The sequence below is a fragment of the Elephantulus edwardii genome, unplaced genomic scaffold (genome assembly GCF_000299155.1).
Source record: "Elephantulus edwardii isolate Elephantulus edwardi_28Jun2011 unplaced genomic scaffold, EleEdw1.0 scaffold00233, whole genome shotgun sequence".
Taxonomy (NCBI): Eukaryota; Metazoa; Chordata; class Mammalia; order Macroscelidea; family Macroscelididae; genus Elephantulus; species Elephantulus edwardii.
The window spans coordinates 3,970,569-3,996,976 of NW_006399983.1; the positions used below are offsets into that span (position 1 = coordinate 3,970,569).

Below are 26,408 nucleotides of genomic sequence, written 5' to 3' on the forward strand. Positions count from 1 at the left end.
ATTGGTCCAGTGGTGAGAATCTTTGTCTTCTTGACATTGAGCCTCAGTCCATACTGAAGGCTGCAGTCCTTGACCCTCTGCAGTAAGTGCATGAAGTCCTCCTCAGTTTCAGCGAGCAGGGTTGTGTCATTTGCATAACGCAGATTGTTGATAGATCATCCACCAATCCTAACGTCATGCTTCTCCTCATAGAGCCCAGCCTCTCGGATAATCTGGATTTCACAACCACTGTTTCGGTTAACACAATAAAAGTAGGGGGGATAAAAGTGCTGGCATGGTGTAGCCCATAGGGAATTGCACTGCTAACTCTAAAGCCTTACCTCTCAGTTCTAACTCACCAACATGTCAGAGAGAGTACAGTTTGTGGCCTCCAAAAACCCAGTGAAGGGTCAGTTTATAAGCCAGTTCTGCCTTGATGACACTGAGATTGTGGGTTTGTGGCTTTTAAAAAATAATTTTAATCAAAGTTTACAGAGACTTAGGGTTCCAGTCATTCATTGTTGCACTTTTCTCCCTACCCACCTCTCCCTCCAATTCAGTCTTCTCCTTGAAAAGAAAGAAAAACTCTTTCATTGTTATGCAGTTCACCCCAGCAACCCGCAGTCCACTCCGCTATGCAGCCCTCACTCTGGACTTCTGTAATGACAAGAATATCCATTCATAAATCCCATTTAAACTGATCTTTCCCTCATCTGTTTCAATGCAATATATAGACATCATTTCTCCCCTCCTTTCCTGTCTTCCTTCAGCCCTGACGTCAGTGCCGTTTTACAACAGTTAAGATATGTTTATTTTTTTGCAAGTTCTTGTCTATGAACATGTTATCTTCCCATCTATTTAGTGCCATTTTACAACAGTTAAGGTATGTTTATTTTTTTGCAAGTTCTTGTCTATGAACATGTTATCTTCCCATCTATTTATGTCTTCCTTAATATCTTTTAATGAAACTTTGGTTATCATTACCTTTCCAGTAATCTGCATATTGTAATATGTGTTCCTTAATAATTTTTTATTCCTAGTATGAATGTTATTATTTTTGTATGTACCATCATGTCTGAACTGACCTGTAGTATTTTAAAATAACAGATATGATATTTGAATTTTATATATTGATTTTTATCCACAACCCTGCTGTATTAACTTATTAATTCTAATAATGTTTCTGTTTACTTGTTACCAATCCAGAGGTCTGTGGTTCAAATCCACGAGCTGCTCTGGGGGAAAAGATGAACATTCTCCTCCTGCGTAACCCTCTACTCCCTCCTGTGCAGAATTCACTGGAGGCTCACTTATGGTTTGGCTCTAACTCAGTGTTACTTAACAACAATAGCATATATATACTTAACATCTACAAATTATAATCGTTATACTTCTTCCTTCTAAACCCCTATGCTTTTCAAAAAAACATCTTACCACATTGGCTAGAGCATCCAATAAAATAGTGATTAAAAACTATAGACATCCTTGTGTTATTCCTAATCTTAAAGGGTATCCTTTTAGTATTTAACTATTAAATTTAATATTTTCTGTGAGTTTTTAAAATAATCTTGATCTTTTTATAGAAGTCACCTTCTGTTCTGATTTGGTAATGAAATAACAAAGAATTATTTTATTGTGTCCATCCTGCTCTATTAAAATAATTTTATTTTTGACAGTAACACATTGTTTGTTGTTATGTCCCATTGAGTTGCTTGTGACTCATAGCAACCCTATGTACAACACAGCTCTAAACACTGCTCTATCCAGTGCCAACCTTACTGTCTCTGACACACCTACCCTCATTACCCCAGTCACTGACTCAGTCCATCTCACTGAGAGTCTTCCTCACTTGCACTGTCTCTCCACCCTTCCAGACATGACATCCCTCTCCAAGGACTGGTCCCTCCTTGCAACATGCCTGACGTATGTCAGACAAAGTCTCAAAAATCCTTGCCTCCAAGGAGTAGCCTGGCTTCATCCTTTTCAGGATGAACCTGTTTGTTCTCCTGAAAGTCCATGGTATATTCAATACTCTTCTCTAGCCCCACAGCTCAAAGGCATCAATTCTCTTTCTATCCATCATCCCTAGTCATTGTCCAGCTTTGTGACACATAGCAAGTAATTGTGAAGAATATGGCCTGGATCAGGTGCCTCCTAGGGTCCACACTGACCTCATTGTTCTTCAGTACTCTGGAGAGGCTCCTGACAGCAGACTTTCTGAATGCAGTTTGTCTTTTGATTTCTTGGATGCTGGTACCAAAAGTGTTGATTGTGGAGCCAAGCAAACTAAAGCTGTTAATAATCTCAATCTCTTCACCATCTGTCATAGTGCTGCCAATCAGCCTAGTGGTGAGAATCTTTGCTTGCTTGATGTTGAGCTTCAATCCATATTTGAAGGCTGTTGTCTTTTTACCTTCTGCAGCAAAGGCTTCAGATCCTCCTCAGTTTCAGCAAGCAGGGTTGTGTCGTCTGCATATCGCAGGTTGTTGATGAGTCTTCCTCCAATCCTGATGACACATTCTTCCTCATACAGCCCAATCTTCCAAATGATCTGTTCTACTTATGATTTGACTTCTAATATTGAACCTCCTAAGTAAGCCAAACAAGTTGTATTTTTCATCTTTTAAATGAATTTATTTTATTTACAATTATGTTGTTTAGTGTTTTTGCATTTATGTTTGTGATTGAGACTAGTTTACAGATTTTATTCTTATGTTTTCTTGATTTTTGTTTTGCTAGCTTTATAAGTCAAGAGGAAATCTTTCTTTTGTGTTCTCAAAAAAGTTAATGTGAGACTAGACTTCTCTGACCTCGAACAGTATAATTTAAATCTTCTCTTGACCTCTCTGAGCCTGGTATATTCTTTCTGGGAGAAATTTTTACCTGTTGTTGTGTACTGTCAAATCAGAACCAACCCATAGCTGGCCCTCTAGCTGGTTTTCAGAGGTAGTAAATCACATAGGAGGAGATTGACATATTCTTCCTGTAGAACAACTGGTGGGTTCAAACTGTGTACTTCTCATTGACAGCACAATTCCTTACCACGAAGCTACCAGAGCCATCTGAGTCAGATTTATTTTGTGTTAAATTTCCACCTGCATGTGTCTTTAACAGGGATATTATGGCTTCCTATTCCTTAGCAAAATGATGGTAACAAGAACTATTTTAATAGGAGTTTATACATTTCATACCAGCCTTCAAATCATTGTCATCAAATGTATACTATGTCTGTTTATTTTGTGCAGAGTTAGTGGTAGTGCTGCCGTTTCCAACCTGTAACATTTTTATTAGTGTTATTTTTGCTCTGACTTGAATGATTTTGTCAGAAATTTACAAAGAAAATTCCTGTGAGTCCATAGACCTTCTTTGATGGAGTTTTATTTCTATTTCAAGACTTTGTGAAAGCACTGGTTAATGTGCTTGGCTGCTATAACAAAAATGTTGACAGATTGAATCTGTCCCTACACAAATTGGAGCCTAGAATGTTCTATGGAATGGTTCTGCTCTGTCTGTAAGACTGTTGAGTTGGAATTGACTTAATAGCAGACAACAAGATTCTTTTATGTTTATTATTTCCTTTTAACACTTATGTGCTTAAGATGTATGCTTTGAAAACAATTTAAAAAAAAAGATGTATGCTTTGCTTGCTACTTTTGAGCTATTTGTCTTTTAAATGTGAATAGTTACTCACAAATTTCCTTCTTAATGCAGTTTTATTTTTATCCCACTAGATTTAATATGTTACATTTTCATTAGAAGTTCATTCTAATGTAAAATATTTTAAAATATCTATTGTTTTTCTTTGCCATATTTTATTAATTTCAAAGCATGAGATTTTTCTACTTTCATGTTGTTATTATTAATTTCTGACATAATTATATTGGGGTCAGAGCATGCCAGCTATGTAATAACAAACATAATGTGTTATGTGTTGGGCTCCTAACTGAAAGGCCAGTGCCTTGAAACCACCAGCCGCGCAGCAGGAGAAAGATAAATCAGTCCCCTTCCTTTTAAGATTTACAGTCTTAGGAACTCAGTGAAGGGTCACCATAAATCAACTTAAATCGCTTTGATAGCAGTGAATTATTGTTGTTATAGCTGTTTTTATGTTTGCCAAGGTTTTCTTTTATATATTGTGATTTGATCAGCTTTTAGAAATATCCTGTGCATATTTGAAAATACTTTTTATTCTGTATCCGCTAGGTGTTAATGTGCTGTGCACGTCCATTTGATCAAGACTGTTAATTGTGCTGTTCACATCCCTATTGCTTTCTAGTTTTCATCTGCCTAATTTATCAATGAAGGATATAATTGTGTTAAAAACATCTATGTTGATGGTAGGCTTATCTTTCCAATGTGTTAACTTTTGGTCTTACACTTTTAAAGTTATATCAGTAGGAGCTTTGGTGGCCTTGTGGTAAAGAGTTGCTCTGCCAACCCAGACACAGGCAAACTGAATCCACCAGCTGCTTCACAGGAGAAAGATGGACAATCTCTTTTATGCATTTCATAGCCTTTGAAAACCTGCTAGTGTCAGCTATAAGTCAGTTCCAATTTGACAATAATAATACTCATTGTACTGTTTAGCCTTTTATATCTTCTTTGTTAATGAAACATTTTATACAAACATTAATAGACTAAAATGATCTCATCACTAATAATATTTCTTATAGTAAAGTTCTTGTCTTATATTAATATGTTGTTGTTGTTATGTGCCACTGAATCACCTGAGATGCATAATGACCCTGTTATGCACAATAGCTCTGAATCCCACCCTATCCTAAGTCAGTCTCACTGTCTCTGATACACCTATCCCCATTACGCCATTACTGTGTCAATCCACCTCATCCAGGTCTTCTGCTCCTGCACTATCCCTCCACCCTTCCAAGCATGATGTCCTTCTCCAAGGACTGGCAGCATGCCCAAAGTATGTCAGACTGAGCTTCAAAATCTTTGCCTCCAAGGAACAATATGGTTTCACCCTCTCCAGGAAAAACCTGTTTATTCTCTTGGCAGTCAGTATGTTCAGTACTCTTCTCCAGCACCACAACTCAAAGACATAGATTCTTCTATCATCCTTCATCGTTGTCCAAATCTCTTATGCATAACAAGCAATTGCAAAGACCATGGCCTGGATAAGGTGCCCCTTAGTGTCTAGGCTGACATCATTACTCTTTAGCACTCTGAAGAGGTCCCTGACAATAGATTTACCCAATGCAATGTGTTTTTTTTTATGTGCTGACTACTGGTACCACAAGTGTTGATTGTGGAGCCAAGCAAGGTGAAGTTGTTAACAATGTCAATCTGTTCCCCATCTGTTATGGTGCTGCCAACTGTTAGGCCAATTTTCTTTTGTATGGTATTTGCCTGGTGTTTTCTTTGATTTTTTTATTTCTTTGTTATTCAACCTTTCTGTGTCCTCATAATAGAAGAAGATGTCTACACTCAGCCTTAAACTACATTTTAAAAAGCTAATTTAACAATATTTACATTTAGACTGAAGCACCTCAGTGATTATTTATTGTGCTATATTTGGTCAATAACTAAGTATGATAGAAGAAGAATCTGTACCTTTGAATTGTGGTGCTGGAAAAGAGTGTTGAACATACCATGGACTACCAGAAGAATAAACAGGTCTGTCCTGGAGAGGGTGAAACCAGGCTGCTCCCTAGAGGCAAGGATTTTGTTGTTGTTGTTGTTCTGTATACATAGGATCAATATGATTTATTTTTTAATTCTCAAAATTTTTAAATTATTTTTCTACTAGTTTATTTACAAAATTCAAATGCATTGTTTTTAAGAACAAATTCTTTCAATTTCCCTCACCCCTCCAGCTACCAAATGGTACCACCTCATGATTAATTACTCCACCCTTTGCACATCCTCATCCTTCTGCTTCCAACCTCTCCCACCCCTCTTTGATCCTTATACTCATTCGGCAATAATGGTTTTATACAATATTTATCCTTGTGGGACTGAGTTAGTTCACTCAGCATAATGCTCTCTAGTCATCCCAAGTTAGGTTAATAATTTACAAAATCATTACTCCTTCATGCTGCATAGTATTCCATTGTGTGTATGTACCATAATTTCTCAATCCACCTGTGCGTGGTTGGACATTTGACCTGTTTCTATGTTCTGGCGATGGTGAATAACGCTGCTATGAACACTGATGTAAAAAACTCCATTTCCCCCTCAGTTCTTATTTTCTTAGGGTACATTCCAAGGAGTGGAGCAAGGATCTATAAGATTTTTCTCACATTCTTTGGGCACATGGCCAGAAATGACCAGTCTTTGGAGAGGGACACCATGGTTGGAAGGGTGGAAGCACAGAAGAGGAAGACTTTGGATGAGATGAATTGACTCAGTGACTGGAGAAATGGGAGATGATGAGATTGGTTCAAGACAGTGCAGGAGTCAGAGTGAATGTACACAGGGTCACTGTGAGTACAGACACATCAGTGGCACATAACAATGACCACAACAACAACAACATATTTGGGTTCATTTTACCATTTATTGTGTATTTTTTGTTGTTCTTTTCTTCCCATACCCTTCCTTCTTGTCTAATTTTGGGTTGAATATTATTTGTTTGGGTTTTTTTTCTTGTTATATTTTTATTGCCTTCACAAGCTTGGATGTACTGTCTAAAATTACTGTCCTAGGGCTTACAATTGTTCTTTAATAAACATTTTAAAAAATAATGAGTTTATTTTACAACCAAAACAAAGGCTTAGGATACTTCAGTTTTATTTCTCAGAATTATATTCTCTAACTCCAGTAAGTTATATTGCTTTCTCTTGTTTAAGGGAGGTCTGTTGACATAGTCTGGAGAGAGTTGCATTGCCAAACCAAAGGTAGTGCCTCTCTAGCAGTTCAAATCCAGCAGAGCCTCTGTAGGAGAAAGAGGGGTAATCTCCTACCATGATAATTGTTTGATGTTCTTAGGTGCCATTGAGCCACTTTGACTCCCCCATAAACCTGCTGGAGAGTCAGCTATGAGTCACTTCCAATTCCTTGGCAGTGAGTTTGAAATCATATCTTTAAATCCCAGGGTACATCTTTATTCTCATGCTTAGTCTCCTCTAATGTTGCTTCTTGTCCATCCTTCTGGTATTTCCTTTTAGGACTCGTAGAGTTAGTTGAGACCGTCTTACCTCCTCTGTATGTTTGAACAATTTTTTAATACTTTTCCATTATTTTGCCTCTTGGCACAGCAATTTGAATAGCTTCTCCACTGCTGTCATCGCACTGCTTTTGAATTCTCTTTCACAGCTCTGTCTAATCTCTTTTTAAATAATTCTATGGAACTTTAAGCTTTAACAGTGTTTTTAATTTCTAAATCTTCTACTTGGCTATTTACAGATTTACCTGTTAGGTTTTATACCCCTTTCGCTCCCTGATTTTTAAAGGCTTCTCTTTTGTTTATTTATGTTCAAAAGTTTAGAAATTTTTATTAATTATCTTAAGAAAAATTTAATATATGGGGAAAAAAGAAAAATTTAATATATAGATTTAAAATGGTTGGCTTCTTCATACTGTTTGTTAACAGGGATGTAAACACCTACAAAATATTACTGCTTCCCTCCCCCCAGCATTATCCATTAGTGAAGCACAATGCCGTCATTATTGCATTGATAGACTACATATTAAAAGTCTTTTCTGTGGGTTTTTTTTCCATAAAATGATACTGTCACAGGCCATAATTTTCATGTTATCTACTTTAATGAGTTCTGTCACTTGTCTGAATCCTTCATGCAATAGAACAACCCACACACTATCACAAGTTCTGCACATATTTGAAGAGCCTCTTAAATGGACTCTATTCTTGACTTGGAGACAACACTGAATTTTTGATGGAACTTAAAGTGATGGTGGTAGTTTTGACCTTGTCTATGCTTCTGGGTGTTGGCTTCTCAAAATGCATTTTTGCTTAAACTAACAGACTCAGGCTATTAAAGAATTCTAAAGAAAGAATGAGATTTTCTTGAATTGTTAGTTTTGATCTGATGTTCCAAAAGCTGTTAGATAAGGCATTTCCCCCGTTATGTGGGAAAGGAATAATAGAACAAGACACCTAAACAGAAACTCATTTTGTCTGTTAAACATACTAAAGTATAGTTGCTTTAGCTCACTATTTGAAATCCACAGTGCTAATTTTGCTTTTTTCTACTGGTACCCACTCAGAAGTTCTGACTTCTTGTGTATTTTGTCATTTTTATTGTAATGCTGTGTTCCTTGGAATTTTAATATATAGGAATATTTTGAGGACTGGGTTGTTACATTTCTCCAGAAAAGATCTGAATTTGTTTTTTAATCAGGGGCCCCTACCATCCTGTGACCACATGGACTAAACTCTGCATTAATTTAGCCAATACAGAGATTCAAATAGGCAAGTCTCCATGAAGCAGGAGTGGCATCCACTTCCTAAACAACATGCCTGTGGAAGCTCTATGAACTTTAATAAATGACGATAGTTATAGAAACGCTTCAGGTCTTTTGTTCATAGGGTCGCTATGAGTCATGCTCAACTAGAAGGCAATCAACAACAACCACCATGCTGTTATCTTTTTTTTTCTTTTTTATTTTTTAAATTTTATGTGTGTGTGTGTGTGTGTGTGTGTGCACTGTCAAATCGGATCAGACAAGTGGAGGAGGAGATTGCCACTCCTTCTCCAGCAGAGCATCTGGTGGATTCGAACCACATACTTCTGGGATTACAATGCAGCTTCTTACCACCAGGCCACCAGAGCTCCCTAATGCTATTATCTTTTGTGCAACATTTTTATTGTTTACCCTTATACAACAGTGAAAAAACATGGTATCCAAAACTCACGTGCAACCTCCTATTAGACTCCTCACGTTACGTGTGACCTTGGCATAAGTGGAGAAAGAGCGGCAATCTTGCTTGTTCTTGAGGCTGTCCACCAAAACTCGAAACCAAACACACTGCTGTTCCAACTCACGGGGACCCTCAGTCAGCCACATCCTGTTAACCATTAAAACAGACTCATTGTGACCAGATGAGACAGAGCAGATGAGACTGAGCTGCTATAGCAGTAAATCCTTACAGATGCATTCTGCCACATCCTTATCCTATGTTGCAGCTGATGAGAACAGGTTGTCTGCTTTTTGGTAGCAGCCAAGTACTTAAGTACTGTGTCACCAGGGTACCTTAACATTCCATTAAACAGTCAGAATTGAAGATCTCAAGGGTTTGGTAGAAGTTACTTTGTAAACATCAGCTTTGGGTCTTTTGATTTCTCAGAATTCTTGCTTTAACCACATTTCCAATCTCTAGAGATTCCTTATTTCATGCCTTCAGGAGCTCTGGTGTCCTAGTACATAGGGAGTTGGACTGATAACACAATGACTGTGCTTCTCTGCTATATACGAATCCACAAGAGGCTCTGTGGGTGAAAGAGATGTGTCCTCCTGTGTGATTTAACAAGCTCAGAAACTCTATCAATAGAGGGTCAACCAAGAGTTGGTTCCAACTAATCAGTAATAAGAGAATACAGTGACGCATAAGGGGCCTTGGTGGGACAGTGCTATATATGCTGGACTGTTAACCAGCAGGTTAATAGTTTGAATCCACCAGCAGCTCCACAGTATAAAGATGAGTCCGTCTCCCCCATAAACTGGCTTGGAAACTTGGTAGAGAGCCACCATGAATCAGAATTGAATCAAGGGCAGTGATATCGTTTGGTTTGGTTTATTACTGGTGACACATGACTTTGAACTGTGGTATTGGTAAAGAATATTCAGTATTTCACAGGCTGTCAGAATGTTGGGCTCCGAACCACAGTATCTAAGAGTCAAACCCACCAGTTGCTCCATAGGAGAAAGAGAAGCCAGTTCATCCTGTTAAGGCTTATGGCATCAGACAGCTGACTGAGGGTCCCCGTGAGTTGGAACAGCAGTGGGTTTGGTTTCGAGTTTTGGTGGACAGCCTCAAGAACAAGAAAACCTGTCTAGGAAGAAGTACAAATGGAATGCTTCTTGAAGGAAAGGATGGCCAGACTTCAGCTCAGATACACTGGGCATGTCATCAGATAGGACCAGTCCCTGGAAAAGGGCATCATGCTAAGTAAAGTAGAAGGTCTGTAAAAAAGAGGAAGACCCTCCAGAGATGGATTGAAGTGGCTGCAACAGGACCTCAAGCACCTGAGGAGTGACCTGGACAGTGCCTGTGAGGACGGCACAGTACCTGGCAGGATCTCTCTCTGATGTGCAGAGGGCTCCTCGGAGTCAGAACTGACCCCACGGCACCAGCAACATAGCGATGCATGTGAAATGCCTCTTTCAGTCATTTGCTATATACTGTGTTGTTGTATCATAAGGGCCTTCTGTGCTGTCATGTCCACCGTACTGGAGAAGTCTGCCATTGTCTAACTCACTCTCCTACCAGGCTTCTAGAAAACACGCCACTGAAACCCTTCTTGTCAAGATCACGCCTTATTCCCATATCACTGAACCTGCTATGGAGATCAGTCATTTCAGTTCTGCCCAAACATCTTACCTCTAGCTCTCATCTCATCATTCTGTCTTTCCTAAAGAGTTTCTTCACTCAACTTTTAGAATATTCCACTTGTTTTATGCTTTCATAGTACCTTGTCCTCACAACCCTGACACTTCTACAGAAATTCATATTCTTAACATCAGGGTGGTGATGGTGGTGGTGTATTCTGTCGAGTTGGAACCATCCCATAGGAGACCCTCCAGCAAGTTTTCAGAGGCAGTAAATGGCATGGGAGGAGATTGCCCATCTTTCTCCACTACAACAGCAGATGGATTTGAATGACATGCCTTCTTCAGGTTGTCAGTGAACCTCCTTACCACTAGGTTGCCAGGCAAAATAATTAGCAAAGTGCTTGTCACATGGTAAGTTTTCCATCATGACTACTATTGTTTTAGGGGGATGAAATACTCCTTTCACAGAGTGGAGGAAGGATGGCTCCTTATGTTCTGTTTGTTTTGTTTAGCTTGGCCGACCTTGAAGTATTTATAAAAACTAGTGAGAGTGGTTTGCTCATGAAAGTCGAAAAAGGAGATTTCAAAGGACTGGTTGAGATTACAGGGCACCTGATGGCTCTGAAGGAACGACAGAGCACCACAGATGAGATGTTTGAGCCCTTGAAGCAAACTATTGAGTTGCTGAAAACCTATGAACAAGAATTGCCAGACACTGTATATAAGCAATTGGAGGTCAGTGCAAAACTTATAGTTTCTGTTTCTTTATAATAGAAGATATACAGTGAAAGAATTAGGAAATTTTTTGGCAGACTATGTTGAAATATTCATAAGCAAAGAATGTGGTTATGATCCATGTTTTAGAACTATCATTTGTAGGCTATCTGTAATGTCTACTGCATACTAAAATCTCAGTAAGTCAGAGAATGTAATGCTGAATAAAAATGAGAGGATTAATACGTACAATTTTGCTTTCTCCCTCCCACAATAATTAAGAGACAACTCTTTCAATTGTCAGGAGAGAAACAAGTCTAATGGATGTTACATAGTCTAGGAGAAAATGTAGAATATAAGATAGAATGAACAGTCATGCTTAAAAGAATATGGAAAGGTGGAGTGTCACCGGGTTGGTGTTTGAAGAATAGTGTAGAGTTAGAAGGAAGTGAGCATCAACAACCAGGGCCATGAGTAAAGTAAGAAATGGATTTTGGAAAATATGGGTCAGTGGCACCAACACGCCATAGTAGGAGCTTGTATCTGGATGGAGACAGGTAGGTACTGTCCAACTTCAGGTCTGTTAAGGAGGGAAGCACTTTGTGAGTCTGACCACATTGAAGTCTCCTTTGCAGGAGTTGCCAGAGAAATGGAACAACATAAAAAAGATGGCCGTCACGGTGAGGCAGCAGGTGGCACCCTTGCAGGCGAGCGAAGTGACGGTCCTCAGACAGAGGTGCACAGCCTTCGAGGTTGAGCAGCAGCGATTCTGGGAGCAGTTCCGCAAGGAGGCTCCCTTCAGGTATGGACCGCAGTGGTTGTTGTTGCTTCTTTTCCTTTTAAGAATGTAATTGTTGAATCACTGGAGACACTCAGGTTGAGTTTGTGTGGTTTAGCTGATGAAGACCATTTAACAGTTTTCTTTCCGATTAAGGCCATTTGGTTGGAAATGGGCACCACAGTGTAATGGCTTTAATGGGACAGCCAAGGTTGTCTTTAGAAACAGCACCTTGTCTTTAGGGGAAAAAAAGTGTAGAAGCATGTTTCTAGTTCATCATGTTGTATAATTAACTACCAGCTTTTAACCAGATCTCCTAGCATTCTGAGTTCTCGGACAGACTTTTGTTCTTATAACAAATGCTGATAAGATTTTAAAATTATTTCAGAAGGCATTTTGTTAGTCTAAAATGATAATTTATAGTGAAATACTTTAGGGGGTTCTGTCTCTCTGTTTAGTAATGCTCAGACATTTCCTTCACTTGCTTTTTAAAATTAATTTGCTTTGTTTATTTTGTTCTTGCTCAGAACTCATATCTATTCAACAATTGCTCCATGTACAATTCAACAGCTCAGAGATTAGTTCTTCAAGTTATATAGCCATTCTTACCATCTTTTCTTTCAGTTGTTCCTCCTCTGTTAGTATAAGCTCACTGCCCCTAGTTTCCTAATCTTTAGGGTTTTCAGTGTAGGCCCATATGTCAGTTCTTGAAAGCCACAATATACTTAAGGCAGACATTTTTACTACTTAGATTGTTTGGTATTCAGAATACTTCAGAATATTTTTCCCCTGTTGTTTTTGTGGTTAGGTGCCATCAAGTCCACTATGACTCGCAGTGACCCTGTGAAAAACTGATTTGAACCTTCCCCTATCCTGTGCCATCCCCAATAATCTCTTTCCTGTTCAAATCCATTGCAGTAGTCACGATGTCAATCCATCTTGTTGAGAATCTTCCTCGCTTTCAGTGACCCACTGACCTTTTTGAGCATGATGCCCCTTCTCCAAGGACTGGTTCCTCCCAAAGTAAGGTAGATGGAGTTTCACCATCCTTGCCTCTAAAGCAGGCCAGGTTGCACTTCCTTTAAGACTTATTTGTTTGTTCTTTTGGCTTTCCACGGGATAGTCAGTATTTTTCTCCAACACCACAGCTCAAAGGCATCGATTCTCCTTCTGTCACTGTTAACTCTTCTTTCAACTTACAGGTGATCCTGCTGATATTTAAAAAAATTTATCCATAGGTATTTTAATCTTTTAGATGCTATTGTAAATGAAATTGTTTCCCTAATTTTCCCTTCAGATTTCTTACTGCTGTTTTTTTAAAATCTAACTGATTTTTATTTGTTTACTTTGTTTTGTTGTTTTTTCCTTCTGTCAAGTTGGAATGAGCCAATGTCCTCCAGCAGGTTTTCAGAGGCAGTTAATTGCTTCGGAGATTGTCCTCTTGCAGAGCAGCTAGTTGATTTGAACCATATACCTTTGGAATTGCAGCGCAACTCCTTACCACTAGACACTAAAGCTCATTGTCTGCCTTGTAATACTGCTAAATTCCTCTCCTGGCTCACCAGCTTTCTTGTGGATTCTCTGGGATGTTTTTATTAATAGAATCGTGCCATCCATTAATAGAGATAATTTTACTTCTTTTTCTGTCTGTATACATAGGATCCATCCACTCTAGTTGATCTGTCTCACATTTCCTAATATAATAGTGATTATACCTGTGTATGCATATAGTCTTGTCTTGTTCCCAATTTCAGAGAGAAAACTCTCAGTCTTGCTTGCTGGATTTTTTTTTGAAATTACATGGCTTTAACCACACTAAAGAACTTATATCCTAATCATCATGAGGGCTCTCATTAAAAGCAAATACTGTATTTTATCGAATGCCTTTTCAGCATCCAGAGAGATGAAAGTGTGATTCTTTTCCTTTGTTTTATTGAGGTCATTTATTCCATTGATTGATTTTCTGTTATAAAACTGTCCCTTCTATTTCTGAAATAAATCCTACTAGTAATACTCTGTAACTCTTTAAATATGCTGCTGGATTCTGTCAGGATTCTATTGAGAATTTTTGAATCTAAATTAATGAAATATTGGCCATTAGTTTTCCTTTTCTTGTGGCCCTTTTGTCTTTTGTTTGGGAGAATTTTCCAGTGAAGCCCTCCAGTTCAGGGCTTTTTTAATCTTCCTGAGTCAGCCTGAGTAACCTGTGTGCTTCTAAGAATTTGTCCATTTTAAATTTGCTGTCAAGGAGTTGTTCGTACCATCCTTTTATAATTCTCTTTCTGTTGGGTCATTTGTGATGTCCTCTTTTTTCTTATTTTAATTATTTGCATTTTTCTTTTTTTAATTTTTTCATCATCTTGCTAAAGACTTGCCAATTTTATTGATTCTTCCAAAGAACCAACTTATAGTTTTTTTATTTTATCTGTTGATTTGGGGGGGGGGTTTGGTTATTTATTCCATTTCTTTATGCTGTGAAATTTCCTTTTGCTTTTCTTCTGGTATATTAAAATTAGCTGGTCATTCCTGTTGGTTCCTCAAATAATAATATTGGACTATTTCTTTGAGATTTTTTTTAAATTTACACATTTCTTGCTATACATTTCGCTCTGAGTACTGCCTTTGCTGCATTCTGTAGATGTTGGTTTGTTATATTTTCATAGGACCCATTAACTTTGTGAATTATCTCTTGATTTCTTCCCAGAAAGATTGGCAGTTTATTGTTGTGTTATCTAAATTGCCTATGTTTATGTGATTTCTAGTATTTTCTTCTTTTTGTTGTACATTTCAAGTTTCACTCTGTTCTGGTTAAATTAACCTACCTTATATTATTTTAATCCTTTAAAATGATCAGAACTTCTTTGGTGACCTAACAACATATGGCCTGTTTTAGAGAATGAAGCATGTGTACTGAAGTATATTTTGTACCACTGATACAAAGGAACCGAAAGATTGTTACTTCCAATCCCCTGGATACTCCGAGGAGAAAAATAGGCTGTTCCTTTCTGTTAAGGTTTACATCTTTGGAAATGTAATGAAGGTTTACTGTAAATTGGAATCAACTTCAAGACAGTAGGTTTGGATTTGGTGAAGAGGGTTGTTAACATGAAGGAGTTTTGGTAGCACAGTACATTATATGTTATGCTTTTAATTGAAAGGCCATTCTACAAGGCAAAGATATACAATCTCCTCCTATGGACTTACAGCTTAGGAAACCCAGTGGGAGTTTCCCTGGAAGTCCCAGTGGGTTGTTACAAGGAAATATTCTATACACAGCTGTTGAATCTAGCTTATTTGGTCATTCAAACCATTCTGTTTCCCTACTGGTCTGCTTTCTAGGTGTTCTGTCCAGTATTGAAAGAAATTGAAGTCCCCAACTATTATTGTGGTGGCGTTATTTGATGCCATCGAATAGAGTATATGAACAGCAGATCTAAGTCTTGCCCTATCCTGTGCCATCCTCATCATCTCTGATAAACTTGAGGCCATTGCTTCAGTCATTCTGTCAATCCATCTTGCTGAAGGCCTTCCTATCTTTCTCTGACCCTCCATGTTTTCATTCATAAGAGCATGTTGTCCATTTGTAAGAACTCATCCTAACAACATGCCCTATATACGTGAGACAGAGCTTCATCATTATATAGTGCTGTCTATTTCAAACAAGTCTGTCTTGGAGAAAATGAAACAAGGATATTCCTTAAAAACAAGGATGGTGAATTTTGTCTCATGTATTTCAGGCATGTTTTCAGGAGAGATCAGTCTTTGGAAAAAGACATCATCCTGGGAGAGGTGGAGGATCAGAGAAAGAAAGGAAAACTCAACAAGATGGATTGACACAGTAACTTTAACAATGGATTCTCAAGGATGTTGGAGATCATGAGGACTGTGCAGGCTAGGGCAAGATTCAGATCTATCATTCATAGGGTCATGATGAGTCATCGTCAACTAGCTAGCACATAACAACAATAACAATTACTACTTATTTTAGTTATGTTAGAGTTTTCTTTATATGTTTTGATGCTCTGATGTTGGGCACATATGTATTTATGTTTGTTAAATCTTCTTGATTAATTGACTTATGTACTAAACATTATTATCTTTTCTATTTTGTTTAAAAGTCTACTTTCTCTGATAACAAATTGCTTTTCCAGTGACATTTGGGTTGTTATTTGCTTGGAATATTTTTTTATTCTTTCACTTTCAAACTATTTGCATCTTTAGGTCTAAAGTGCATCTCTTACTAACAGCATATAGTTAGATTATGTTGGGGGTTTGTTATATTAGCCTTTATCCATCTGCCATTTTCTGAATTTTTATTGGTGTAACTAAGCCATACATTCAGTGGAATCATTGATAAGAAAAAAATTTACTTCTGTCGTTTTATATTTTTGGTTTTTGTGTCTTAGTTTTGTCTTTTTCCTTTGCTATTATCTGCTTTTATCTTCTATTTTCTTTTTCTTGTAGTTAATGTGAAAAGTAAAAGTAAATTTGGCTTTCCATTCAGCCAGCTAGCCAACTGACTAGAAAAGATCAATATTTGTTCCCATTCCAAAGAAAGGTGATCCAACAGAGTGCGGAAATTATTGAACAATATCATTAATATCACATGCAGGCAAGATTCTGCTGAAAATTATAAAAAAATGATTGGAGCAATATGTCAACAGAGAACTGCCAGATGTGCAGGCTGGATTTAGAAGAGGTTGTGGTACTAAGGATACTATATTATAGCTAATGTTAGATGGATCTTGGAAGAGAGCAGAGAATATCAGAGGAAAGTCTATCTGTGCTTCATTGACTATTCAAAGGCATTTGACTTTGTGGATCACAATAAACTGTGTTCAAACATTCTTCTAGGTCTTATAGCCCTGGTGTGTTTGTCCACATGCCGTACAGAGGTAACTGTGGTCGCTGTGAAGCTGAACACTGTGACACTGATGTGTCAAATATGTTAATAGTTACCCATGGCGGACAGTGTTTGGTTGCGCTCCCTGATTAAAACAAGCTTGGAAGCAGGAGTGGTATCCACTTCCATAATAGCATGCCTCTGGAAACCTTATGAAACTAGACAAAGGATGAAAGTCTCACAAGTTTTGAGAACTTTCGTTCATAGGGTCTCTGTGAGTCGCCTATGACTCAATAGCACTTAACAACAACAACAAGTTTAGTTTACTCTGCCTGTTTCTATGTCTGGGTTTGTTTCTGATGATGCTGTCATGTGTGTTAATTTTGAATTATGGTTTATTATTTCTGGTTCTTTGTCCTAATAACTCCTTTTAGCATTTCCTACAAAGTTTTCTAGGTTTTTATAGATCCCTTGATTTATTGCCCTAAGACGGTATGTCCATTTTTCACTTGACCAATTGGCAGCATCAGTGTGGAGGGTGAAGAGATTGAGATAGTTAGCAGTTTTAGTTTACTTGGTTCCACAGTCGACACTTTTGGTAACAGCAGCCAGGAAATCAGAAATTGCACTGGGAAAGCCAGCTGTGAGGAACCTCTCAAGAGTACTGAAGTGCAATGACTTCAGGATGGAGACTAAGATGCGCCTGATCCAGGCTCTAGTCTTCGCAGTTACGTGCTATGCATCAGAGAGTTGGACAGTGACTAGGGATGACAGAAAGAGAATTGATGCCTTTGAGCTGTGGTGCTGGAGAAGAGTGTTCAATATACCATGGACTGCTAAGTGAACAAACAGGTTTGTCCTGGAGAGGGTGAAGCTAGAATCCTCGTTGGAGTCAAGTATTCTGAAGCTTCATCTGACATACTTTGGGCATGTTCAAGGAGGAGCATGTTCATTGGAGAAGGACATCATGTTTGGGAGAGTGGAGGGACGGCGCAGAAGAGGAAGACCCTCGATGAGATGTATTGATTCTATGAGTGGAATGGTGGGAATGAGTGTGTTTGAGATGGCAAGGTTGGCACAGGATAGAACAGTGTTTAGGGCTCTTGTACATAAGGTCGCTATGAGTCACAAGCGACTCGATGGCACATAAAAACAACAACAACAATCTATACAGGATGTGTAATTTCAAATGCGCTATCCTCTTTTCATAGTTTTCTTCTTAAAAGAATCCCTTATTCCAAAGAAAAATCTATTGCTTGTGAAACATGTAGAATTCTTTTTTAGATATTTTCTTCGACAGATTGAGGATATTCTTTTGACTTTTATCATCCTGAAAATGAACTTTTGAAATTGAACAACTAATCACTCAGAATCAACACTGGTACAGATTATTGAGCTGGGTAGTAACAACAATCTCACCAAAGACAAAAGAAAAACAATTACTTTCAAAGTCAAGCAGATTCTAAGTAAGAGTCACCAAGTGTGTGACAGTGGAACTGCTATCTTTCAGAAATAATTCACTCACTCTTGCATTTGCGATGCCTCTAGGTGGTTCAAAATGTCCAACCTTTTGCTCAACAACCAAGCACTTAAGCTTTTGTGCCACTCAGAGAAATTATAAAAATAATGACACTGTAAGAACCGCCCGCATAGCGGTCAGCGCCAGACGGTCTTCGCAGAGTCGCCGTGGTTTCCTGCTTCCACAGTGCTTGAACGGAACCCAGCGCTCGCCCGTGTCTCCCCTCACTGGTCATCTCCAGCCAGTCCTCCTCCACCTCCTCACATCAGCACCCCCGGACGCCCCAAGGTCCTCGTCTCTGCTCCAGCACCGCCGCCGCCATGACCGCGTCCCCTTCGCAGGTGCGCCAGAACTACAACCAGGACTCGGAGGCCGCCATCAACCGCCAGATCAACCTGGAGCTCTACGCCTCCTGCGTCTACCTGTCCATGTCTTACTACTTCGACCGTGATGATGTGACTTTGAAGAATTTTGCCAAATATTTTCTCCACCAATCCCACGAGGAGAGGGAACACGCCGAGAAACTGATGAAACTGCAGAACCAGCGAGGCGGCCGCATTTTCCTTCAGGACATCAAGAAACCAGACCAGGATGACTGGAAAAGCAGCCTGCACGCAATGGAGTGTGCGCTACACTTGGAGAAAAGTGTGAATCAGTCCCTACTGGAACTGCATAAATTGGCTACTGACAAGAACGACCCTCATTTGTGTGACTTCATTGAGACACATTACCTGGATGAGCAGGTGAAATCCATCAAACAACTGGGTGACTACGTAACCAACTTGTGCAAGATGGGCACCCCGGATTCGGGCCTGGCCGAGTACCTCACCTCTTTGACAAGCACATCCTGGGAGACAGTGACGGCGAGAGCTGAATGAAGCTTTAGCCCAGCTACTCCACAGCCACAGGGGTGACTCCGTGGTCACTACCAGGCCACCTGCATGTCTTGTTTATTTTACCTTTTTGATAAGTTGTACCAAAATACCCACTTAAGTTCTTTCATTTGTACCATTCCTTCAGATAGTTCTTTGGTACCCAGCTGTTGTGTTGGAGATCTTGGTGGGCCAGAAGTCTAAGCCATCTTGGCTAAATTCTTTAATCACCACGGTGTCTGCTTCAGTCACATTTAATAAAATGAAACTTACACGAAAAAGAAAAAAATGACACTAATATTTTTTTTCCATAAGTGCACTTTATTGCACAGATCTGGGAGACAGCGAGTCACCTCCAAGACTGCCTCCCGACACTAATATTTTTTTAATCAAATATTTCTTAAGGATATTTCAAAAAATAGTTACCTTTGTGCTTGGAGTCATATTTTCCAAGAGACTTCTGAAGTAGCTTCAAAAGAATTAACACTTTCTAGCTGGTGTTTATTTATGTGTACATCTGTTAGAAATCTAACACTCTGTGTCCATAGTTGCATTGTGTGAAGATGTTTACCCCCTTTAAAAAAATGTTAGTTCTATTAATTTTTCTTTCTTAGCACTTGATATGTGCTGGCAGTGAGAATTTTGCTGCTCTTAACTGGGTTTTCCAAATTCACATCTGTTAATTTGACATGCAAATGAATCTTTGCAAGGGAATGCTTTGAAAATAAATGTTCTCAGTGGTGTAGAGAGGCAAATGTTACTGCAATTTCAGGGTCTTTCTCTTCTTATCAAGAAAACTATCAAGACTGGAGCAGAATCATGGATTTCTTGCTGGAGGCAGCTTAGTGGGTGTCAGCTCATGTGTTTTGTTTCATATCTTAGTTTGGTGTATGTGAGTGAGTGTGTGTTTAACATTTTGAAGCACCAAGCAAGGCAAATGAGTTTAATTCTGGTTCTTTTACTTTTTTAGATCGCTTAGGAGTTTCAAAAGTACACACTCCTCTGTGAATTCAAGTTTCTGCTCCTGATTGGACTGGAAAATTTGCACTGATTATGCTTCGTTCCAATGATCTTGTCTTTGAGGAGAGAAAAAGGGAATGAGAGTCTTGTTAGGTCTTTGCAGGCTGACAGGTGCTGGGTGAAGCAAGGTTCCTTGGACTTACTTTACATCAAAGACACGTTTTATTTCATCTTTTAATTCTTAAGTTTAAGATGTGTCAGCATTTTCCTATCTGAAGATCTCACACTTCACAGTAATTTGCTAAATCACCAGACACAGATTCAGGACTTCCTGCAGCTCTTCATAAGGGTGTCTGCTTCTTCCCTCTTGAATCAAAATAATAGTTCATGCTTCTAGTAGCAATCTCTTGCCCTGAGCACAGACTTGACATTGAGCAATGATGCCATGCCATCTTCTGTCCACATCAAAAGCAAGATAATCTGCAGGTTTCTTAGCCAAAATATCTAATGATTCCCATAAGTTTCAGCCTCAGTTGAGACCATTAAGGTTTTTACTTTACAATCAGATTGTATGAACTGCCAAGAGAGCTTCTTAAATGTACTCCAACATTGCAAACAACTAGAGAAAGCATGACTTTGCAAAGTGCCAATGCAGCAAATCTGAAGGTAGAAAGGTCTTCTTCCCCTTATGGAGAGTGTTTCTTATCTCTTTGATAGCCGCAGAAAAGAACAGAGTTCATCATTGAATCTCCTGGGAATTGATCAGTATCCTAAAGGCAAGCATTAATTCAGAATGACCCTGTTCTTTCAGTTGATCTAAGTCATTTACGTGATGTCAACTTCCACAGACTGAGAAAATTGTTGAAGAAGTACTAGAAGAAAACTTTCCAGGTATTATGAATAATGGGAAAGCCACATTCAGGAAGCACAGCAAACATCAAAAAGACTAGGCCTAAAAAAGAAAAACATCAAGGTGTACCATTGTCAACTTCCACAGAGTCATGGTCTCAAGAATGGACTCAATGAAAAGTGATGTAGGTGCCAGAATTATGAGGTGATGCACATTCCTAGATTGTGAGAACTCAGAGCCTCAGGAACGATTTTAAATGAGGCAAAGATTTTGAAGCTCTGCCTCACACACTTTGGGCACTTGGCCTTGAGGGATCAGTCCTTGGAGAAGGACATCATGTTTGGAAGGGTAGAGGGACAGCACAGAAGACGACCCTGGATGATATGGATTGACTGGGGCAATGGAATTAGTTGTGTCAGAATCAGTGAGACCGGGACAATGGAATTAGGTGTGTCAGAGTCAGTGCTTGATGGCACATAACAACAACAACAACAGTAAAATCTCTGCAGTGGGTGCTGTTTCTTCTCCTAATGAAGGATGCATCGTGTACCTCTTATTGAGCCACTGAGCATGTGAGAGCTATTAGGGAAAACGGAATTATAAGCAAGGGTATTCTAGGAAAAAGCACAGAAGGATAAAATGTAAGGAACAACTAAAGAAATGCAAGTATATGCGGCTTATATTGAAGAATGGGAGATAAGTGTAGAGAGGTCCATGGGACAGGTTTTGAAAGTCCTCGTATTTTAACCTGATTATAATGATCATGATGAACTTAATGAGAAATCTGAGCCTGAGAATAGTGTAATAAATATCATTCTCTTCTGACTGTGGACAAGAGAATGGAGTGAAGCAGACTTAAGGCAGTGCTCAACTGGGGCACAGCCTTGTATGAAGTGATGAGGCCAGAACTGAGGCAAAGGAAGAAGAATAAATATGAGAGAGATTTAAGAGTAAGAATACAAAACAAAAAGTAAGAATCAGCAGCAGGTTGATTAAATATGGAAGATGAAGGAAGAGGAAGAGTTGGTTTTGGTCTCGAATCATGGTGACTCCACATACAATGACACAAAATATTTCCTGGCCTTGCACCATTCTCATGACTGTTGTGGGCGCTGAATTCCATCAAATTGAGTAGAACCCATTGCAACCCTAGAACAACAGATCTGAACCCTGTCCTATCCTGTGGCATCCTTCCACTTCCTGAAACACTAGAGTCCATTCTGGCAGTCACTGTGTCCATCTATGTGGTTGAGAGTCTTCCTCTCCTTCACTGACCCTCTGCCTTTCCAAGCATGATGTTCTTCTTCAAGGAATAGCCTTTCCTAGCAACATGCTCCAAGTATGTGAGACAAAGCTTTATCATCTTTGCCTTCAGGGAGCATTGTGGGTATACTTTCTCCAAGACATATTTGTTTGTTCTTTTGGCCATCCATGGGATGTTCAGTGCTCTTTTCCAACACCACAGCTCAAAGACATCAATTTTTTTTCTGTCATCCTTATTAATTGTCCAGCTCTCAGATGCATAGCAAGTGATCAGAAAGACCATGGCCTGAATCACAAACACTTTATTCCTCAAACTGACATCATTGCCCCTCAATAATTTGGAAAAGACCCTGACTGCAGACTTTCCCAGTGCAATAAGTCACCTGATTTTCTGACTGCTGGTACCAACTGTATTGATTGTGGGTCCAAGTAAGATGAAGTTGACAATTTTAATTTTTTTCTCCATCTATAATGATGTTGCCTATTAGTCCAGTGGTAAGAATTTTTGTTTTCTTGATACTGAGGTGCATTCCATATTGAAACTATGTTCTTTGATCTTCTGCAGCAAGTGCTTAAAGTCCCCCTGGCTTCAGCAAGCAGGTTGTGTCATCTGTGTAACATAGGTTATAGATGAGCCTTCCGCTTATCTTGATGCCACATTTTTCTTCATACAACCCAACTTCTTGAATAATTTGCTCAGCATGCTGATTGAATAGGTATAGAGAAAGCATACACTCTGATACACTCCTTTCTTAATTTTAAACCATTTAGTGTTCCCTTGCTCTGTACACACAACAGCCTCTTGGTCTAGGTATAGATTTCACATGAGCACAATTAAGTAGTCTGGATTCCCATTCTTTTTCTTCCTTTTTTGTTTTAAATACGCTTTATTTTAAAAACATTCTTTGGTGAAAGTGGACTAAGGCTCATTTGGTGTCAGTCTCCCTTTCTTCTTCATCTTAGCCATAACTTGTAATGACCTACACAATTAAAAGCCTTTGCGTAGTCATTAAAGCACAAATACACATTTGTTTGGTCTTCTTTACTTTCAGCCAGGATCCAGCTGACATCAGCAGTGATATTTCTGGTGCCATGGCCTCTTCTAAATCTCACTTGAACTTCTGGCAATTCCCTATCTATGTACTTTTCCAGCTGTTTTTGAATGATCTTCAGCAGTATTTTGCTAGCATGTGATATCAGTGATGTTATTCAATAATTTCCGCATTTAGTCGGATCGCCCTTCTTGAGAATAGGAACAAATATAGACCTCTTCCAATCCATTGACCAGACAGCTGTCCTCCAAATTTCCCAACATAGACCAAGGTTGCATCTGTTAATTGAAACAAATCAGTTGGTATCCCATCAATTCCTGTAGCCTTATTTTTTGCCAATGCCTTCAATGCAGCTCTCACTTCCTCTTTCATTACCATTGGCTCCTGTTCATATGATACTTCCTGAAATTTTTCAGTGTCAATCAATTCTTTCTGGTACAGTGTCTCTGCATTCCCTCCATCTTTTTTTATGCTAACGTATTTTGGACATATTGCTAGGAGGTGCTATTCCTTGGAGAAGGACATGATGTTGGAAAGGGTGGAGGGTCGACGAAGGAGAGAAAGACCCTCAACCAGGTGGATTGACAAAGTGACTGCTGTAATGAGTGTGTAAGGAAGTGTGAGGATGGTGCAGGACAGGACTGGTTTCAGATCTTTTTTTCATAAGGTCGCTATGAGTCATACTCGACTTAATGGCAACTAACAACAATAGCAACATCATTCATTGTATATATAGGTTCAACACTGAGCTTAACATTCACCAATGATTACTTTCCTCTTCCCTGTATTTTTATACCTAGGTCAGATCTTAACCAATCATTTTTCTAAGATGACACGTATGACTACCCATTTTCATTTCTCTTAATTATAATTTTATTTATCCAAACACCAGGTACTTTCTTTCAGATTAAAATACTTTCTGTTATTATTTCAATTCACATCCTTTTCTCTCCTAGTACTTTCTTGTTCTTATACTGCATTGTTCCCCAGGGTTGAGAGAACTGCTTCAAGTATATTAGACACATTAATCAGGTCTAGTATATTCTGGCAGTTTGCACTAGAGCTTTTCAATGGTCAGAGGGTTACCAACCCTCATGTCTAGAGTTTTCTTTAACTGCTTATGCCAAATTTACTTCTGTGTATGCTCAGCTTTGGAAATGATCTGACTAATTTAAACTAGAAACAAAAATTATGCCGTAAGGGTTGATGAAGTTTGGAAAGTACTTGATAAATGACCCCTCTTACAAATACTTAAGTAACCAACATCCATTTAGGGATGTTCATATGTGCTGATCAAAGAATGGTTAGCAAGATCATTTATTATCTTCTGTGTATGCTTCAAATACTCTAATAGTTCATATCTTACCTAAGAAGTGATTCTTGAATTGTAGCCCATTAATAAATGAAACAGAACATGGACTTTCAAAATTTGTCTGAATTTTATAGGTTTTCTACTAATACCAAGAAACTCAGTTCAGTCTATATATGTTAAAAAGGAGAGCTCACACACATAAATTTGTCTTTGGAAATGGAGGGTTAGCAAAGGGGCCATTGCTCATTGGTAGTTTTTTTTTTCTGCTGGGTCGTTTGCAGTGAGTAATGGGATATTTCTTTACACCCAGTGCCTTGTGCTACTGCTTCTTATAGGGGAGAAAAGCTTCTAGCCCTGTAGACATAGGCTTCTCTCCCACTCTGAGAACTCCAGGCTAGTATTCTGTTCTGAAATACAGATAGTCCCCAGATTGTGCATGTGCAGGTTTAAAATCACTGAAAAGTCTTGGCATTTTTTCTTGCACTAAATAAAGGCTAAATAAGAAAATAAGCACCAGTTAATGTCCAACTTGCCTACAAATTTAATTGAGCAGCTCACATCAGAGACTGCCTGCTTTGGGGAGCTGAAGAACAAGAGAGACACAGCTTAATGCATCACTGCTTAATGGCCTTATTGATAGGTATGCATCACTTAGTGTAAGTAACACATACTTGTGACTACAGTTGTCATTCAGTCCTGTTCCCTCAAGGTGTTCATCTACAACCATAGCACATGAGCCTTAATCTCTTTACCTGGAGCAAATTTAGTGTGTAAATCAAATATAACAGGAAAATTAATCTGACACTAATTTAATGATGTCCATGTTTATCATTAGGCAAGATCTAACGACATTATACATCCATCATGCCACAAGTTTTGAGGTGTCTTAAAAAAAGGGAAAGCAGCTCTTTTCTATTGTTTATTGTTTCTCCCTGATGGTTTTGAAGGTCCCATACTCAGTCTCTGACAGTGCTGGGGCATAGATGAATTAGAGACAGGTGAGGCAGAGTCATGGCCCTAGGCATGGGCCCTCAGGCTTTGCCCAGCAGGCAGATGGCAGCCATGATGGGGGCTTTGGCCAGGGCTACCCCTGCCACCCTGGTGGATGGGGCAATGAGCAGGGTAGGGTCTGCTTTTCTGCCTCCCTTCTTGTTCCTCTCACTCTGCTCCTGTTCCTATCCTGTCAGACATCCCTGCCACCAGCCTCCTCTTCCAGCCTCTGCCAGCAATTCCCAGCAGCTACAGGGACAAGGGCAACCAGAAGTGGACTCTCCCATGAGTTAAATATGATTTTCGAACAATGTCCAACATATGTAACTTCCTATTCCACAGAACAGATCATGGACATGAGGCAGCCCATGCCTATAATTGTAACTGGCACTCAGTCTCATTCCCTCAAGATGTTCATTTACACCCACACTGCAATCCAGATCTCTTTAGCTGGAACAGGCTTAGTGTTTTAATCCAACATAAACATCAAAGTTAATCTGACACTAATTTTATTATATGCATAACTATTAGTGTGCTGCACATGGTAATTAGATTTAAGTGGTAAGCATTTCAGGTAAGTAACTTTAATTGGAATTACTTTCCATCCTTCAAGTCAGATATTCCTAAAGAGCACTGAATGAAGGGACAGATCAAGAAAAGGCATTTGTATACACAAACACACACAAATAGAAATGCACATTACCTTTCTACCATTGAGTAGATTCTGACTCAAAGTGATGCTCAGTCGTGTTTCCAAGGCTGTGAATCTTCACCAGAGGAGACTGCCTGTCTTTATCCCGTGG

At 39.0% G+C, this 26,408-nt stretch overlaps 1 protein-coding gene across 1 annotated transcript in view; it reads left to right on the forward strand.

The window, feature by feature from the left end:
• DNAH9 (dynein, axonemal, heavy chain 9) overlaps window positions 1–26,408 on the forward strand; it is a 623,295-nt gene that overhangs the window by 105,722 nt on the left and 491,165 nt on the right. Inside the window, 2 exon segments of the mRNA XM_006898570.1 lie at window positions 10,965–11,187; window positions 11,802–11,968. Of these exon segments, the coding sequence (XP_006898632.1) occupies window positions 10,965–11,187; window positions 11,802–11,968 (390 nt within the window).